The sequence below is a fragment of the Amphichorda felina genome (assembly GCF_050947745.1).
Source record: "Amphichorda felina strain 45539 chromosome Unknown scaffold_2, whole genome shotgun sequence".
NCBI classification, from domain to species: Eukaryota; Fungi; Ascomycota; class Sordariomycetes; order Hypocreales; family Bionectriaceae; genus Amphichorda; species Amphichorda felina.
In genome coordinates, this window is record NW_028145048.1 from 3,431,269 (window position 1) to 3,449,477 (window position 18,209).

At 53.1% G+C, this 18,209-nt stretch overlaps 5 protein-coding genes across 5 annotated transcripts; 2 read left to right on the forward strand and 3 right to left on the reverse strand.

Annotated features, from left to right (window-relative positions):
- Positions 1-1,182: 1,182 nt before the first annotated feature.
- On the reverse strand, positions 1,183-2,808 carry ACO1O0_002620 (uncharacterized protein; the record flags this gene model as incomplete). Its single annotated transcript, XM_083192086.1, has 1 exon — positions 1,183-2,808. One exon carries the CDS (start codon positions 2,806-2,808, stop codon positions 1,183-1,185), a length of 1,626 nt encoding a protein of 541 aa, XP_083053300.1.
- A 1,492-nt stretch (positions 2,809-4,300) lies between these two features.
- Positions 4,301-7,121, forward strand: ACO1O0_002621 (uncharacterized protein; the record flags this gene model as incomplete). Its single annotated transcript, XM_083192087.1, has 5 exons — positions 4,301-4,309; positions 4,336-4,690; positions 4,752-4,972; positions 5,029-6,591; positions 7,071-7,121. The coding sequence occupies 5 exons, from the start codon at positions 4,301-4,303 to the stop codon at positions 7,119-7,121; spliced, it is 2,199 nt and encodes a 732-aa protein (XP_083053301.1).
- Positions 7,122-8,063: 942 nt separating this feature from the next.
- Positions 8,064-9,760, reverse strand: APE3 (uncharacterized protein; the record flags this gene model as incomplete). The annotated part of the gene is made up of 3 exons (XM_083192088.1): positions 8,064-8,192; positions 8,260-9,401; positions 9,469-9,760. 3 exons carry the CDS (start codon positions 9,758-9,760, stop codon positions 8,064-8,066), a joined length of 1,563 nt encoding a protein of 520 aa, XP_083053302.1.
- Positions 9,761-10,190: 430 nt separating this feature from the next.
- On the reverse strand, positions 10,191-11,557 carry ACO1O0_002623 (PAP2 superfamily-domain-containing protein; the record flags this gene model as incomplete). The annotated part of the gene is made up of 2 exons (XM_083192089.1): positions 10,191-11,408; positions 11,468-11,557. 2 exons carry the CDS (start codon positions 11,555-11,557, stop codon positions 10,191-10,193), a joined length of 1,308 nt encoding a protein of 435 aa, XP_083053303.1.
- Positions 11,558-13,596: 2,039 nt separating this feature from the next.
- ACO1O0_002624 (uncharacterized protein) lies at positions 13,597-16,113 on the forward strand (the record flags this gene model as incomplete). Its single annotated transcript, XM_083192090.1, has 4 exons — positions 13,597-14,168; positions 14,346-14,578; positions 14,634-16,041; positions 16,098-16,113. 4 exons carry the CDS (start codon positions 13,597-13,599, stop codon positions 16,111-16,113), a joined length of 2,229 nt encoding a protein of 742 aa, XP_083053304.1.
- Between the last annotated feature and the right edge of the window lie 2,096 nt (positions 16,114-18,209).

Consider the following 18,209-nt stretch of genomic DNA (forward strand, 5'->3'; position numbering starts at 1 on the left):
GTAAGGGATTTATAATTAACCTTCTCATATCACTGTTTCCCCTACCAGAAATTTTTAACGGGTTGGGGGGATGTTTAAAGTTGCCCTTGGGGTTGACCTCGTGACGAGCGCCGATGACGACGCCGGCCGAAGGTTCCTAACCTCAAGCCTCTTCGTTGACATTGCGGTTGATACCCATAAGGCCAATCTTATCTTGGGATTATACTGGCAATGCCTTGCAATTTATCGGGCCGCCCGAGCAGTCGTTCGGCGTGACGGTCTACTTCTCAGGAGTGACGGATGTCACAACTAGAGGCGTCCCATTCTTGACAAGGCGATTTCCAGGAAGCTATGAGATGAGAATGTAGAAAAAACTAGAAAGCGATGTGAACGAGGATTACATATGACCAACAGCAGGAAAAGGAAGGGAAAAAAAGGAACGAAGTCATGAAGTAATCAACATGGGCAGAGCTGCTACATGTTGGCAAAGGGAAATTCACACCTAGTTCTTGGGAATTTTGGCATGTAAACGTAAAAGAAAAGTAGTCATGGCCATTCAATATCACTGCCGAAACCCTAAAGACGCGTCGCGAATGTTTCAAGGATGGCCACGCAGCTACAAGTCGGCTGGCTAGAGCAATGTCGTGGCGCCCAAGACAGTATCTGTAGTAGTCTGGATACCTGACTCTGGAGCGCTAGTCACCGGGGTTCGAAGTTGGTGCTACAGGTCGCCAACGTTCGCGATAATGGTCGATGTTGAATAATGGAGCCCCGCTCCTTCTTTATCCCTAAAAGCTTTCTGCCCCAAAACCCCCTTGAAATGAATCTACGGCACGCTCGGAGCCCTAGAGACCAGGACCTCACCTGGCGACGCTCATCAAACGCCCCCTAGAGTCGCAGCAAAGGCCATGGAAAAAAAGAATACGGGCAGATGAGGGTGAGAGTATCAAGGTCGAAACAACCCATATAGTCCCACCTGGCTAGCCCGCATCTGTCAGATAATCTCTTCTTTCCAAGTCGGAATCCAAGGCTGAGGTGATTAGCCCGTGCAGAGAAATCCTCCCATAGCTATGGCTCCCTGGTGGTGGGACAGCCGCCTAGGGGCGTTTTCGGATCCATGGGAAAGCACCGGGGGCTGAACGGGAAGGAGATTTGGAGGCGACGCCGGTTTCGTGTCCGAGTACATCCACCAGTCCGCCCAAATCACACAGGATACCGGAGTCTCCTAAGCACCTTTTGGACATCCTTTGCGGGTGCTCCATCGGGCGGCCGCATCCTGCTGTTGGCACCACCGTCATAATCGGTGGAGAGATGTTTGAAATGCTCCTTCCAGAAGCCTCCCGGATCCTGCCAGTACTGCATGGGTCGGATCATACCGCGAATTATGTAGGTTTTACCATCAATGCGGCGAACGTATGGCTTGAGGTCAAAGGATGGTATCCATTTGGGTGAACGTAGCACTTCCCCAGACTTGGACCAGGGCAGCGCGATGTAGTCTTTGATGACCCATTTGGGTCCCTGGTCAGACGATGCACTTTGGGGGATGAAATCGCCTACGAAGAGCTCTTCCAGCAGTTGCCAGATGCGGCGCCGGTTCAGAAGACCTGGCGGCACGTACTGCAAGTCGTTGTGGTAGCCGGTGGTCTCCCAGAATGTGGCGTCTGACCGGACAACCTCACCCTTCTTCTTGATCGGCTCTAACGGGTTAGTACCCGTTGGCACATCAGTGCGAATACCGAAATCAACTCCCCGGCTCAGCTGTCGAACTAGAAGCTCCCAGTTCCACTCATATTCTTCGCCGCCCGGGCAGGGCTCTCTTGCTTTGGCGCCAATGAGCTCATAATCGAGGTCCCACAGCCACGGTAGGCACCCCGACTTGAGCTTATCTAGCCAAACCTTCTGCGAGAGGAAGCCAGTTGTAACGCGGGGAAGATCTCGGAAGTTGACTGTGCCGAGTATCATGTCAATAATCTCCGGAGGAAGGCTGAAGAGGCGCCTCTCCAAGTTAGTGGGCCTTTGGCGAGGAGTCTCTTGTAGACTCAGAAGTATGGCGTTGGTTAAATCTTCGATCTCGAGTGGATTTGTACCCCATAGCTGAATCACGTCAGGACTTCTCCCGGACCTGGCCGAAAGAGCGCTACTCACATCCGGGATGTTATCATTAGGACTCTCTGAAGTGCCAGGCAACGCGTGCACTGGTTCAAAAGGAGAGTGCCCATTCCAACGAGCTCGCCACTCGTTCCATTTTAGATGAAAATGAGATCTCCCGACGACGTAGTTTGGTGGGTATTCCCTGCGTGGACCGTGGCACTTGAGGCCCAAGGCAAACCTCCATGTCAGGGCGATGCAAAGGCCTCTCGTGTCCTTGATGAACGCACGCGTGTTTTTCGGCGACGTCTCGGACAACTTCTCAGCCATCTTCAGACATACGTCATGTACAGGTATATAGTGCCTGTTATCGAAGGTATGGCGACTCTCATTGCGTCTCCGGTTGAGAAACACGACGCCTTTAACGGTACCATCAGGGTTTAGGACGGCGTACCTGCCACTATCCCGGTACTCAGCAGGGTGAATTTCAATGTCAGAAGCCTCAGATCGATGGCGGAAATCATCAGTGCGCGCCACACGAAGGGTGATGGTGCATTGTTCATCGAGCTTGGTATAGGCCAGGGACGGGCAGAGGGTGCCGACTTCATCGTCAGGGTCGCAGAGCAGACGCACTTCCGCCCACCACTCGGTCCTGCGAGAGAGTTCCTTGCGCCATGGGAGGGATTCGTCGTTAGCGGCGAACTGGTAGAGCTGGAGGCCGCAGATGAGGCAGCTAGTCATGCTAACTTTAGCGGTTAAACCAATGGTTCCAACGGTTTAAAGACGGGGACAAGTCTCTTCCACGGTTGGCCTGGGTTATTGATGAGTTTCAACGAGAGATTTTAGGGCATCAAACATCATGAACATATCACAAAGAAGGTGGGAAAGTTGGAAGGTTGGAAGGCTGGAAGATTGTGATTGTTGCGTCAAAAAGTTGATTGACGTCGGCGATAATATTTGGCGCCGATCTGATCGGCTTGGCGCACGTGCCACCGCCCTGAGCTTCTGTTAGGGCAGCCAGGCACACGATTGTCCTACAGCTCTCATCCATGTTTTGATCCCCATCCTGAATCTGAATACCACCATTGACCATCGCAATTCACAGCTTCTTCTGAAATAAAACGCTGCTAGAATGGTATCAATTCTATCATCCTCCAGCTGTTGTGCTTTGAGTCACGGGAGCCAGATATCTTCCCATTAGCTACGCCAACAGCGTACGAGTAAAAGTGGCCAGTCACTGCCAGGGGATAGCATTCCTTCCAAGACACCAACAGAACATGTTACCGACGTCCGACGAACACATGTGACCAACCAACGGCAACTTTAGTGACTGCGAACAATCACGGGCAGTAGCGGCGGCCCCGCATCGATGTCTTAGACCTGCAAGGGCCTTGAAAGGTCTTCCGTATTCGTAACTTGTTGATGACGTCCTGTAGCCGACGGTGGTAGTTAGTCGTGGAGCTCAGCGGGCGACAGAAGCAAGCACACGCCCTCATGCTCACTGGCGGCATCATCCATTCCCGTAGTGATCACACAATGTGTGAGGGGAATTAAACCCGCTTCTGGACAACCACAGAGGATCCGTCACACCTCGCTTCCACTTCGGGTTTCTGTCGTCTGTATTCTGTCGAGAGTTGGAATCCCTTCGAGGAGCCTCAACAACCCACCCTTTACGAAGGGATATGGGCTAGGTGTGAGATAGACTACTCGCCACTTGACCATGTTTCCTAAATGGAAACGCTCTGGCGAAATTCTCGAGTTGAAGATGACAAGTCCATCACAGATACCGGGTACCCCTCAATCCCCTTGCCACCGACTTGTCAACGCCCCCTTCTTCCTGCATATATATGCGGCCTGCGATGGCGGCCACCCCCGCCAGCCAATTCAAACGCCTCGATTCGAGCGTGGGAGGCTGTGCGGAGATGACGAGGCAGATTGGGCATTCGTCACAGATCATTCTTCCCGTTGATAGATGTTGGCTCTGCTACATCTTCGGGACGACTGCAAGTCTTGTCACCTGTGATTGGCCCCATCATACACTCACTGCTGCATGATGCCTGTATCTCACGGCCAACCGTGTTCGGTCCCCCTCCATGTGATGTGTGAGAACGTTGGACGCCTTGATGCAACCCTTGGCCCGCATATTCAAGTCGCTTCCCCTCCAACATCGTCCGCTATCACGCCTTCTTGGTTTCATGAGTCTTCCGTGCCTTTAACACCACGATGCCGGAACATGCCCGCAGTACGCTGAGTCGATGGGGGGAGAAGTGGCGGAAGCGCCAGAGAGTGAAGGGGGCCCTAAGCCCTGCCAACCAGTCTGTTCTCCCCACTCGGTACGACGAAAAAGCTCCCGGCCATAATCTCCAGAAGGCGAATAGCCCGAAGGCTTCCAGGCTGTCCGTTGCGGAGACTTTGCGCGGTTCCTCGGCTGCTAGAATCGAATCAAACAATCAGCAACCGCTTGGACAGCGTCGAAATTTGTCCTCGCAGCTGTGGGATGAGGCATATGCAAAACTTAAAGAGAAGGAACCTAGCTTAGTTGAGCCGTTTGAGAGAATCCTATCCTTGTCGCTTCAACGCCAAGCAATTGATATCAATGAAAGGACCATTGACTTATCCGCAGGTATGATCTACCTTAGATGCACATCGCCGTGCGCTACTCTGACAATCAGGACTATGTACAGCTCACCTGAATTGCATCTCTTTGGATCCCGATGAGCGAAGAACCCAGGTTATTGGCCTTGTTGAACAACGGAGAGCAGAAGCAGAGACAAGGGCTCGTGACTACGAGCTGGCGTATAACTCGCTCAACGTGTCCATACGGCTCAAGAAACAGATTGGGAACGCACTTGAGGCCTATCCGCCCGCTGCACTTGCTTTCTGCGGGGCGACTATTCTTCTTCAGGTCAGCCTATGTGCCGCTCAGCTGGCCACACGCGTCGCTAACCTACATCGCCATAGACACTCGAGTCTTCAATGAAGGCCCGTGCCGCCAATATCGATGGTCTCCAACGAATCATTGCCAAGCAAGACTCGTACCTCCGTCTGGTCGACCTGCTTCTCCGTCAATTTCCAAATGTCTCAGACCCGACCGAACTTGAGGGTGTGCGAGAGGATATCCAAAGGAAAATTATCAACCTCTACAAGGATCTCCTCGAGTACCAGATGAAGACTGTCTGTGCCTACTATCACCACAATCGCCTGGCTACATTTGCCAAGGACCAGATTTGTTGGAACGATTGGGAGGGCGATGTCGACGAGATTGTCAAGGCCGAAAATGAACTCAGGGAGCTCGTGTCTCTCTATGACGGCCATATTAGCCTGGACTTCCAATCCCAGCAAACTGAATCCTTAGCTCGGGTATTGGACACACTCCAACGCACCTTGATCTCTCAAACATTGAGGGATAGCCAAGAGAGGAGGCAGAAAAAGAACGAGCTTATTGCCTCTTTCAGCATGGCCGGCCTCAACTACGAGGACTTCAAAGACAGTGTCAATAGGAAGCCTGTGAAGGGAACATGCAATTGGTGCAAGCAACACACATCATTTAAGGCATGGCAAGACTGGGGCACTAGCCTGTTACTCATATCCGCCCTCCCGGGAGCCGGGAAATCTGTGCTAGCACGCTCTATCGTTGACGATATGAGAGACCAGCTTACAGAAGGCGAAATTGTCTGCCACTTCTTCTTCAAGGACGCCACCCTACAGGACTCCGCAGCTTCCGGTATTTGCGCCCTGCTGCACCAGTTGCTCTCTGCTAGACCCTGGGTCGCTTTGAAGCTCCAGGATGAGATTGAACGGGAGTCTGGAGAGGCTCTGAGAACCAATTTGCCAAAGCTTTGGGGGTTGCTCCAAAGCGCCCTCGACTACCTAGTATCAGACTCGGTCACCATAATCATCGACGCTTTAGACGAGTGCGCCAAAGGCTTGCAGGAGCTTGCGCGCAGAATTGTGACTTATATTCTCTACTATAAGAAACGCTCCAAGGTGAGATTCCTCATTACGCTTCGTCCTTACGAGCATATCCACCAGAGTTTCTCTTCCGTTTCATCGTGTTCTATTTGCTTGGAGACCGGAGATAAAGAACTCGGTGATATTAGCCGGGAGATTGACCTAGTAATTGACGCCAGGATGGAGGAACTATCCAAGAGGACACGAAATCCTCCATCCCCCGAAGTGCTTCAAAAGCTGGCGGAAGTCCTGAAAGCTGCCGAGAACCGAACATATCTGTGGCTCAGACTGGTTCTAGAAGTGGTTGAGAAGAATTGGCAAAACACAGAGAAGGCCTGGCTCCGGCCTTTTCACAGCATACCCAAAACAGTCTACGCTGCTTACGAGGAACTCCTGAAGGACGTGGAAGAAGAGGACCAACAATCCATCCGAGTCATTCTTGCCATGCTACTTGCCACCAACTTCCCCTTATCAGTCAAGGCACTCTGCGAAGCACATGCGACATTCTTGAGGCTCGAAAGGACGGAATCAGAGCGCATGGATCCTGAGACCTTCAAAATCTGGTTTACGAATGTTTGTGGATTTTTGGTTCATATATACCAAGGGAACGTCTTCTTTATTCATCAGACGGTTCGAGAGTTTCTCGCAGACAAAAGTCCGGACTGGACCCTGGAATCCCCAAAAGCCGTCTCATGGAAGGGATCACTGGACCTAGTCACTGCCGACAGACTGATGAGTGAGATTTGTGTCGAATATCTCTCAGAGACAGCTTCTTTTGAAAAAGGATACGATCCGATATCACCCGCGGAAATGGAACTTGCCATTAGGTATATATCTCGGATAGGCCCCAAGCCACCTGGGCTTTACGAGCGGTTGGATAATGCATTGGATGAGAGATGCATGGACCACCCGTTTTTCGACTATGCCACTTATTTTTGCCATCGCCACCTCAGAGTTTCCCGGCCAATGCAGCATGATGGATGGGCAGAGTCGGGCACGTTTTGGGAGATTCGGCCCTCCCTAATGAAGCGGTATCTTGATCTAATTCGCAGACCAAATGCCTACCACCTATGGGAGCTGAGAACCGATTGGTTAACTACTGAAATTTTGTACAAGGGCCCTGATTGGGAGAGCACTACAGAACCAAGACAGCTGAAAACCGGTTTGATGGTCTGTAGGCCTCAACCAACGTTGATGTGGCTTGGTGCCCACTGGTGTCACCTTGGGCTCTTTGTCTACGGCCTCGAGCAAGAGCGAGGTGCCGGAAAGCAGCTCAGTGCCCGTTCCCGGCGTCGGGCACTTGAAGCCGCTATTTCCACCCAGGCATTTGACATCATCTGCTGGTGTCTCCGGTATCTCGACCTTAGCAACATTTTCGGCGAAGAAGAGACGGACACCTCGAAGTTCCAATTAGTCGAGATGGCAAAAATCCTCCCGAAAGGCGATCATTACGTGAATTGTTACTTTTGGAATCTTCCGAACGGATTCCTGAAGATACTGTCGGGCAAATCTCGTCACCACGCCCAGTACATTCCGGTTCTGAACTTCTTGATAGAGACGGGCCCCGATCCTAATCTCCTGTTCCAGATTAAGAATGATGCTCCCCAGGGACCGGAGGTCATTCTCTGGCCAGATACCGAATTCTCCATATGCAAAACGCTTTGGGCTCGGTTGCATGCAGTAGGCCTGGATTGGGACAAGGTGGCGCGGGCAGTGCCGGTGGAAGCGGCGCGAAACTGGAGGATCAAAGTCGACTTCGAGACTGCCGCAGACCAATGGATGAAGCGGTCAGGACAGGACATCTGGAGCTATTATCGGGATTGCAGGCGAGTCATCCGGGATGCTGACAATATTGCAGAAACTCGCCGGATGATGGCGGCTTTTATGGAACAACGAGAGGCGGAGGCAGAGGACTGTGATTCACAGTTCTGCAATGCATTTGGGACAAGAAGGCCACCGGCTAAGCAACGTGGTGTCATAGATTACGATCGTTGAGTAGCAACATGATAAAGGCTAAAGTCATATATAACAGCTCGCAGCTCTAATTACATGACCAACTTGGGACCGTGGTACTTGGTCTTCTCGGCGTAGGCATCAGCCTGGACCATCGCGTCCGTCCTCTCGGGGAAGCCCTTGAAGGAAACGGCATACGTAGCAACAGAGTGGGCAATCAGCTAAAAAAAAAAAAAAAAGTCAGCAACAGTCTTGCGACAAGCTTTGAGATAACAAAAAGGAACTCACCTTGGTGTTGACCTCCCAGGCCTCAAGGTCCACGTTCTCGAGGTTGTCGCACAGCTGATGGTAGCAAGGGTCGTACCAGTCACCCGCCTTGCCACCAAACATGGCCTGCTCCTCTTCAGTCTTGACGCCCTCGGCACCTGTGGCGATGCCACCGCCGGGGATGCCGTTGCGGATGAAGCCGTCGTAGTCGCTCCGGCCATCAAAGGGGATGAAGGTGTAGTTGAGCCCCTGGCTCTCATACCAGTCGACATACAGCTCCTTGAGCTCGGCCGAGCCCGTGGGGTTCTCCTCGTTGGTCGCGTTGTAGACCTGGTAGGCGTAGTTGGGGCTGGCCATCATGTCGTAGTCCATGAACAGCCTGATCCGGCGGTTCTCATCCTCCGGTAGAACCGCCACGTAGTGGTCCGAGCCCAGCAGGCCCTCCTCCTCGGCGGCCCACCACGCGAAGCGCACGCAGTTGTTGACGCTGAAGGAGGCAAGCTGCACCGCGACCTCGAGGACGGACAGGCTGCCCGAGCCGTCGTCGTTGATACCAGGCCCCTCAGCAACGCTGTCACTGTGCGCACCAAGCATGACGCAGTTTTCCGGATCGCCGCCTGCCGTCTGGGCAAGGAGGTTGGTCGTCAGGATGGTCCTGACCTCGGCGTCCATGTAGGCGATGACGTCGATGGGCTCATTGTTGCGGAGCTTCTCGGCGTACTTCTCGCCCTCTTCACTGCCGATTCCAAAGGTGGCAACGTGATATTCAGACGGGGTGCCAAGCGTGCCGTGCAAGGCTTCCGGGTCCGTGTTGTAGACGACGGCGGCCAGAGCACCGGCCTTGCCCGCATTCTCGGACTTGGTGCCGAAGGGGCAGGTGCCGCGCTTGACGAGGACAATGTTGCCCTTTGCCTCGGCCGGGACATCGGATTCCTCACAGCCCTCGTTATTGACTAGGATGAGGCTGCCGTGAACAGGCTCGTTGTCCCGCGTGGGCGGTGTGAGACCCATAGGAGATGCAGAGCTGGGGACCTCATCACCGACGACGAGACGGGACTCGAAGACTTTGCCAGTGACAGCGGGGAAGTCCTGCGTGGTGACGTTGTAGTAGGATCCCAGCTCGGCGAGGGTGGATGTGATGTAAGCGAGGGTCGCGTCATGGCCTGTGTGGACTGTGAGTTGACGTCCAAGTTGGGTAGTAGAGAAGCACTGGGCAATGAGAGCACTCACCCTTACTGCCAATCACGCGTGTCGGATGGCCGTACTCGTCCTCGCCTTTCTTGGCAATGTCGTACAAGATCTTCGAGCGAGCCTCGAGCACAGAGGATGAGATGCGAGACTGCAGAGTCTCGGTGTCGACGAGCGGCAGCTCAGCTCCGGCATCGGCGGGCAAGGCATCCGACTTGGGCTTGGACGACCACGGCGTGTCGATGGGGAGCTGGAGGGGGAGCTGTAGGGGAAATTGTAGCGCCGAGGAGGACCCCGTAAAGGCCAGGGCGGCCAAGAGAGAGAGACGTGCCATTGAGTCTCTGCTCGAAGTGAGATGAAGTAATAGAGCAGAGCGTGAATGATAACAGAAGAGGAAGGCTGGCGTCGCTGGCGTTAACGGCGGGCGTTGCCGTACCTGAGCGTCGCTGACTCATCATTAGGGACACGAGACCATTATAATGTCTCGTCGTCACATAGCAACAGCAAGAATAAGCTTATACACAAAGCTAGTACTACTTTGTAAGTAAGTAAAGACTATAGCTATGTAAGTCCATTGGATGATCAGATCCTAAGGTGTTCGATATATGACAGGGACGCTGCACTATACATACTCGTACATCTAATTCCTAATTAATCGGCAACTCCACAGCGCCTCAAAGCAATGCTAATGCATGCTACCAACTCATATCGAGAAAAAAAATACGGCACCGTCGTCTATATCCCAAGGCAATTAAATGACACTTTTACTCAACAACCAGATTTTTCTTGCGGCCAGCCGTGGGGATCGGCTTCTCCAGCCTCAAGGCCCACAATAGCCAGTCCTCCAACGGGAGGAACACCAGCAGCGAGCGATTGAAGATGTACGCAATGAGCACCGTGAAGACTGCGGCCAAGGCATCGATGAAGTAGTGGTTCGCAGTGCCGACAATGGTCAGCAGGATCCAGCACGGATACCAGATGCCGAACGCGAACATGAGCACCCTGGTACGGAAGCTACGGCCTGCGAGGACCACCTCGTCGTCGTCCTCGTCATCGTCGTACCCGTCCTCGCCAGCGCTGCGCAGAAAGTACTTCCCCACCTTGTTGACCAGACCCCCAACGATACCACTGTCGGCGATGAAGACGCAGCCGATGCAGAAGGCGTAGCCAAAGTGCATGCTCGGGAAAGCAGCGAGCTTGTTGACAAACTTGCCGCTCATCCAGACCGACTCGGCGGACTCGAGATTGACTGTGTCAACAAAGCCGTACTTCTCGTCGAGCAGGCGCGGGGGGCACGTTGGGATGAAGATGAAACATATAAAGGCGAGTATATTGGTGAGGGTCAGCGTTCGGCGGACGGTGCAGAAGCGCCTGTGGGTCGGCGCCGTCGCGTAGTAGTAGGAGATGAAGCCGACGGTGCCTGGGATATGAATGAGGGCGTAGCCGCGGTTGAGAACGGTGAGGAACCAGACGCGCCAGTCGCCAGCCTCGGAGCCGTGGAGAAACCAGCGCTGGATGCGCCACTCGAGCCACCGCTCGGGGCCCTCGTAGTCACCGCCCCAGAAGTAGGCCTCCATGTCAAGCATGGCAAGGCCGTGGTTGGCAGCCGAGTCCCACATCTTGCGCTGGCCGCCGTATAGCAGCTGGCAGATGGCGCCGGTGGCGCGGTAGAGGCCGAGGGCGAGGGCCCAGTAGAACATCTCGATGAGGAAGGGGAACTTCTGGAGGATGCGCGAGTGGACATGGCGGGCGAAGCGGGATGAGTTGGGCGTACGGATGCGGAAGAGACCGCACAGCGAACGGGTCTTGCGAGGGTGGACATCGGGTCGGGGGAGCAGGTTGAACTCGTTTGAGCTCCGCGGGGAGGGCGTGGATTCGACATCGTCAAGGAGCTTGTATGTGTGATTCCGATCTTTACGGAAGACAGTGTAGTCGCGGCGGCGGGTCATGTACATGGAGGGGAAGAGGATGAGAATGATGATCTGGAGCAAAAGTCAGTCTCGGGTATAGATTCTGGCTATTAGTTCTATGCGAGACGTACAATGGGTTCGACCCATTCAGGCATCCTCCAGCTGTGGGTGGCCTTCCATCCCCCCTCGGGGACATCGCCCAGCCAGTCACCCTCGGGCATAATTAGGGCGGTGGTACCGTGGCTCCTTTGGATATATGTTCGCCGTTGCTGGCGATGGTGCCGCCGTCACCAAGATTGTTTTAGTTGACTCGAGCCCAGGGTGTGGCAGATTGTGCGAGAAAGGGCCCCAAGTCTGTCTCAGGGGGAGGCCGCGCGTGTCAGGAGAGGCACGTGTGGCTGTACCTGGCTGCTGAGGGGCGGACGGGATCAACAAAGCCACCAACGGAATAAGGGGAGAAGCAGAAAGCGACGACGCCACCGGAACGATATTAACAGAGGGAGAATGAGAGCGATAAAGGGACAACAAGGTGGACTGGGCAGAGGCTCAGTACAGATGCGCCTTGACTAGTATTAGGTATCCAGCCACTCCATCTTTCCCCAAATAATAGCGGATCAGCTAGTATTGCAGCGTGGGCGGCCATATCGACGGTACGTAATTATGGGGGCCAGCTGAGTGGACTGTTGTCACAAATTAATACGCCATCTGCACTAGTTGTGCAAATCATCCCGCTGTCGTCAGGGGCATCACCGTTAGCCAGGCCTTGTATTCTTAGCGCACGAGGCCCCTGTTGGTTGATGTCTCGATAACTCGGGCCATCAGCCACCAGCCCTCCACATCCCGTGCTAGCAGCCTGGGCAGCCAAGTTCCATTGAGGCGAGTCAGTCGTCTTCAATTGACCTAGCGCACAGTCCATCTGGTTTCACCAGGGAAACTCATTGAATTCAGAGCTTGAGTGTCGACCTAGGAGAGATGGCGCCAACCAGCCTTGAAGGCGGCTAGACACCAGGTACCTAGGTACTCAGTGGCTGACTTGGGCGGGGCATAAGTACCTAGTACTACTACTCCCAGCAGCCTTATTGTTGGCCAGAGGGTTCCTCAAACTAGTTAATTTCCCCGGCTTGAGGCTTCAGCTTCCACCTGCTGGCAGCAAGATTCGAGAGGCCTCTCAAAAACTGGCACTGGGGGTTGAACCACGGAGTTTACCCTATGATTCTGCCAGCTAACACCGCCACGATTAAGGCACTCACGATCTTTAGTCTGTCGGATTCTAGCAGGCACTCCACCCAGTCGGTTTCTACCGAATCGGCCACCCGGCTGGCTACCCGGTGCGACGGCTGCCAATATATACCATCGCGGCTGCCACTTTGCATGCTTTTGGTGGAGCCCTTCATATAAACACACCATCCCTGGTTCAAAGGCCCCCGTTATTACCGATGGCTGATGGATGATGGCTTATGGCTAAATGTTGCGCGGCCAGCGCCTCTCCATCATCACTTCATTGCACCGATATCACTGCATCTAAGGACCTTTTATCACAGGCGGTGCGAAGTGGATGCTGATCATCTTGATTAACGGCGGGTTTCGTTCAGTGCAGTGACCACGGTTGATCGCAGAAGCTCTCAGGACAATTCTTGCGTTGCTCCTAACATGCAATCCCATCCCGACCTATTAAATGAAAAAAAAAATGAAAAAAAATTAGGTATCTCTGTAGCGCCTTGAGAGCCGGTGGTTAGTCTGTGTGACGGACTCGGCCGCGGCCTGGACAATACGCCATGCTGGTTGCGAGGATGGATACACCTGATCTGACATCTGGATTATACTGTGGTCCATAGTTTGGAATCTGCGTCGCGGCTTCCAAGACATCATCTTGTCACAGAAACGATTCCATCGAGGTGTGCGAGGGAGAACCAACAGGGCGCCGGCATGGGCTCAGTGGTGGTTGGTGGTCCACCATCCAGGCGCACCTCAGATGAGACGTTCAGGCTGCCTGAAGGAGACCCCCATTGCTTCTGCCCTTGCGATCGCCCACGGTGCATTGTACGTATCCTAGGCCCCTTCCCCGCAGCTCTCCTCAGCTTTACCTCTGCCGGATTTCGCCTGACTGTGACCGACAGCCTTGCTTATGAGCAATGGCCATCATACTATTCTCGCGCTCTTTTTATGGCCGTCGCTAGCATGCCAACTGATGTAAGGACACCAACTGTTCCCTCTCCTGCCTCGCTTCCAAATCTGCCTCTGCATCATTCCGCCAGCGATCATGTCCGATCCCGACAACTACACTGTTGGCTGGATCTGCGCCATAAGGCCGGAGTATGTTGCCGCACAGGAATTTCTCGATGAGGAGCATGAACCACCGGAGTGTTTGTCACCAAATGACACCAACCACTATACTTTGGGCAGACTGGGAAAACACAACGTCGTCATCGCTGTGTTGCCCGATGGGGAATATGGAACGTCTTCTGCAGCTAATGTAGCAACAAACATGCAGAGCAGCTTCCGCAATGTCCGAATAGGGCTGATGGTCGGCATCGGCGGCGGTGCACCGAGTGAGAAGCACGATATCCGTCTAGGCGATATCGTGGTCAGCGCCCCTCGTGACGGCGAGGGCGGGGTATTCCAGTACGACTTTGGCAAGACGATACAGAATCAGGCCTTCCAGCATTCGCGGTTTTTGAACCAGCCCCCGATAGCCTTACGAAGCGCGTTGATGGGAATCCAGAGCCAGTACGAGAGGAAGGGCCATCAGCTTGCAACGGCTATCGAGGATGTTCTTACCAAGAACCCGAGGCTACGACAGAAATACGAGCGGCCGCAGCCAGTCACTGACAGGTTATTTAAAGCCGAATTTACCCACGATTCAAGAGGTTGTGAGGTATTCTGTGCTAATGAGGCGTTGAATTTGGTACCGCGGCACGAACGGACGGAATATGAGGACAATCCAGCAATTCATTACGGCCTAATCGCTTCCGCAAACCAATTGATGAAGGATGCTATCATTCGAGATAGGCTAGCAACGGAGAAGGGCGTTCTATGCTTCGAAATGGAAGCCGCAGGACTAATGAACCACTTTCCGTGTCTTGTTATTCGCGGTATATGCGACTACTCGGACTCTCACAAGAGCAAGGAGTGGCAAGGATATGCAGCGATGGCTGCGGCTGCTTACGCGAAAGATCTTTTATCTCGGATCCTACCTAGTAAGGTTGAGGCGGAGAAGAGGATTGGCGATATGCTCTCTAGTGGTAAGTTATTCCCCAGCCTTTGAGTCGTTAATGCACGCTTCTCATAGCATATCAGTTCTTCAAACCACAGCCAATATTGAGGCTAAAGCCGAAAGAATATCGTCGCAACTGGAAACAAAGGATTATGTCGACACTCTTGAATGGATTACGCGAGCTGACTACGCCCGTCAACAAAGCGACCACATTGCTCGGCGACAGGAAGGCACTGGCCAATGGCTTTTAGATTCGAAGGAGTTCCAGGCATGGGTAAAAACTAGCAAACAGACACTATTCTGCCCAGGTATTCCCGGGGCGGGGAAGACGATCCTCACTTCGATCGTAGTTCAAAATTTGTTCGCACGGTTTAAGAACGAACAGGGTGTCGGCATTGCATACGTCTATTGCAACTTCCGACTGCAAGACGAGCAAAGGGCTCAAGACCTCCTGGCAAGCCTGCTGAAGCAGCTAACTCAAAAGCAGTCTTCTCTGCCAGAGGCCGTAAAATCCCTCTACAAAAACCACAAGGATGGGACGCGACTGTCATTCGATGAGGTCTCGAGAACTCTACATACGGTAGCTGCTCTGTATTCTCGGGTCTTCATCATCGTCGACGCGCTCGATGAGTGCCAACCATCCAATAATCGGTCGAGATTCCTGACAGAGATCCTCGCCCTGCAATCCAAGTGTGGAGCAAACATCTTCACGACGTCAAGATTTATTCCGGAGATCACTAGCCGGTTCAGAGACAGCATGTTGGTCGAAATTCGTGCAAGCAATGCAGACGTGGAGAGATATCTTCAAGGGCATATGGGACACCTACCATCATTTGTCAGGCGAAACCAACAGCTCCAAGATGAGATTAAAATCAAAATTTCAGAGTCTGTCGATGGGATGTACGTTGTTAAGTTTACGCTTGCGGTTCACGTCGCTGATTTTGGCCACAGGTTTCTCCTAGCACAGATCTACCTCAAGTCACTCGAAGATAAGACTACCGTGAAGGCTATCAAAAATGTACTAAACCAGTTCCAAAAACTATACCAAGGATCAAACGAGGAACAGAAGCTTGAAGTGTTAGGCCGTGCATATGACGATGCGATGAAGAGAATCCACACGCAGGAGCTAGGCTTTCGAGAACTTGCTAGGGAGGTTCTAGCGTGGATCACCTGTGCAAAGAGGCCACTTTCCACGTCGCAACTCCGACAAGCTCTTGCAGTGGAAATTGGCGAGCCTGAACTTGACGAAGAGAACCTTCCAGATGTTGAACAGATGGTTTCAGTCTGTGCTGGATTAGTCACAGTCGACAAAAAGAGCAAAATCATCCGGCTAGCCCACTACACCACGCAGGAATACTTCGAGCGAACACAGTGGCAATGGTTTCCGCACGCTGAGACTAGTATCACAGAAATCTGTGTTACCTTCCTCTCATTTAGCGTCTTTGAGACCGGGTTTTGCCGGACTGATGAAGAATTCGAGGAGCGGCTATGGTTATACCCTTTCTACAGCTACGCTGCACGCTACTGGGGGCATCATGCCCACGAAGCTTCTACGTTAAGTAACTATACCATGCATTTCCTAGGATGTATGGCCAAAGTCAATGCGGCAACGCAAGCGATGGTGGTCGATGGGTCTAGGCCATCAATCACCGGATACAGCCAAAACTTTCCGAAGCAAGTACGTGGATTGCACCTCGCGGCGTACTTCGGACTTGCAAACGCAAGGGCGTGTTTCTAGAAAGCGTTGATCCAAATTTAAACGACGGTCAGGGCCAGACACCGATCAGCTTAGCCACGGCCCATGGCCACATAGCTATCGTCGAGCTACTTGTCGACAAAGGCGCCGACTTTGCATCAGAAGTCGTATTGTGGCCTAAGTACGTGTATAAAATAAGAGAAAATTATTTCTCCCGGACACCACTTAGTATAGCTGCCGAAAGAGGCCATGTGAGTATCGTTAAGTTACTGGCGGCTCATGGCGCTGATTATGGCACAATCACTGGGCCGTACGGAACTGCTCTACATGCTGCTGCTGCGAACGGGCACAAGGACGTTGTCAAGCTTCTTTTAGATCTAGGCGCTGATGTTAACACACCCTTGCCGGAACCCCCATCTCCCGCCCTGGTGGTCGATGGGTTCACGATATACATACTCGATATAGGTGTTGGGGTCGGAGTGGATGATCGGGAATGCTCTGTTCTGCAATTTGCAGCACTCTCTGGTCATTCAGATGTTGTCAATCTTCTTCTGGGCCGCGGAGCTGACGTCAACGCGGCATTTGGATATTATGGCACCGCTCTTGAGGCGGCATGTTCCGGGGGCCACATAGGAGTTGTCAGGCAACTTCTCGCCAATGGAGCTAGGGTAAACGAGAAACTCGGGTATTTCGGATCTGCTCTGCAGGCAGCATCAAACGGAGGGCACGGACACATCGTCCGTTTCTTGCTCAATAATGGAGCTGATGTGAACCTGAGAAACGGCCATCTAGGGACTGCACTTCACGCCGCAGCGTTAGGAGCCCATGAGGGAGTGGTTCGGCTTCTCCTGAAGAATGGGGCCGATGTTAACGCACTATTCGGTTACTACGGAGCTGCACTGCATGCAGCAGCAATGGCTGATCACAGAAGTGTCGTTATTTTACTTCTAAATGCCGGAGCTAATATCGATGCGGTGGCTGGGCATTACGGAACCGCTCTTCAAGGGGCATCGCGCCTAGGCCTTACGGAAGTAGTCCAACTGCTCGTTGACAGAGGCGCCAACGTCAATATAGTAGCAGGGCATTACGAGACTGCTCTACATGCGGCGAAATCAGAGGGCCACGGCGGTATCGCCAAGCTACTTCTAGAAAAGGGCGCTACGGAAAACCTGCACGAATCTAGGGACCGGAGTGTGCCCATCAAAGATCGCCAAACTTGTAGCATGTGCCTAGAGAAATGGCCTTGGCTTTCTTGAGACACACGCAGCGTTCTTCTTCTGCGTGTTGCTGTTCTTGAGCTCGTAGGAAGCACATCACAAAGCTCACGGGAAGACCTGTTGCAGGCAGGACAACAGCTCCTCAAATTAATCTTACAGGGAGGGTTAGGAGACAAACGGCACCGAAAGTAGAAGCTCAAAATGACGTTAAAGCACTGCTCGCATCTGCATGCTGCTTTTCTTCCTTTCTAAAGCACAGAACTCCATGGACTATTGCATCCCTCTCACTTCTGAACCCTGTGGTTTGATCTGGACCTGTCTAAGAGTCTAGGGCTGGAAAGCGAGGTATAGCTTCCACGCATACTGGGCTCTCCCAAGGCCTAGAGGTCTAGACACCTTCATCCGAGGTCGTTCAAACACTGCATCCAAATATACTCCACCCTACGAACTCTCAAAGAACTTTCCTGGAGCAGGCCTCGCGCCGTAAAACTGGAGCATGGCATCCGACGCCTCTTGCTCCCTTTTCTTACGTTCTTCGGCGGTCGTCTGCGACGTTTCCGGCCCAGTCTATCAACGCCGTGAGCTTAGAACACGATGAGGATATATCTACAGCGGAAGAACCGACTTTGGAATTACCCACACCGGTGAAGATGCTTCCCACTGCGCTCCACGTCCTTTGGCCCCAGTTTGTGGCCGTCTCCTGTACGCCCCTGGGGAAGATGTACGATGAGGACATAATGGCTGGT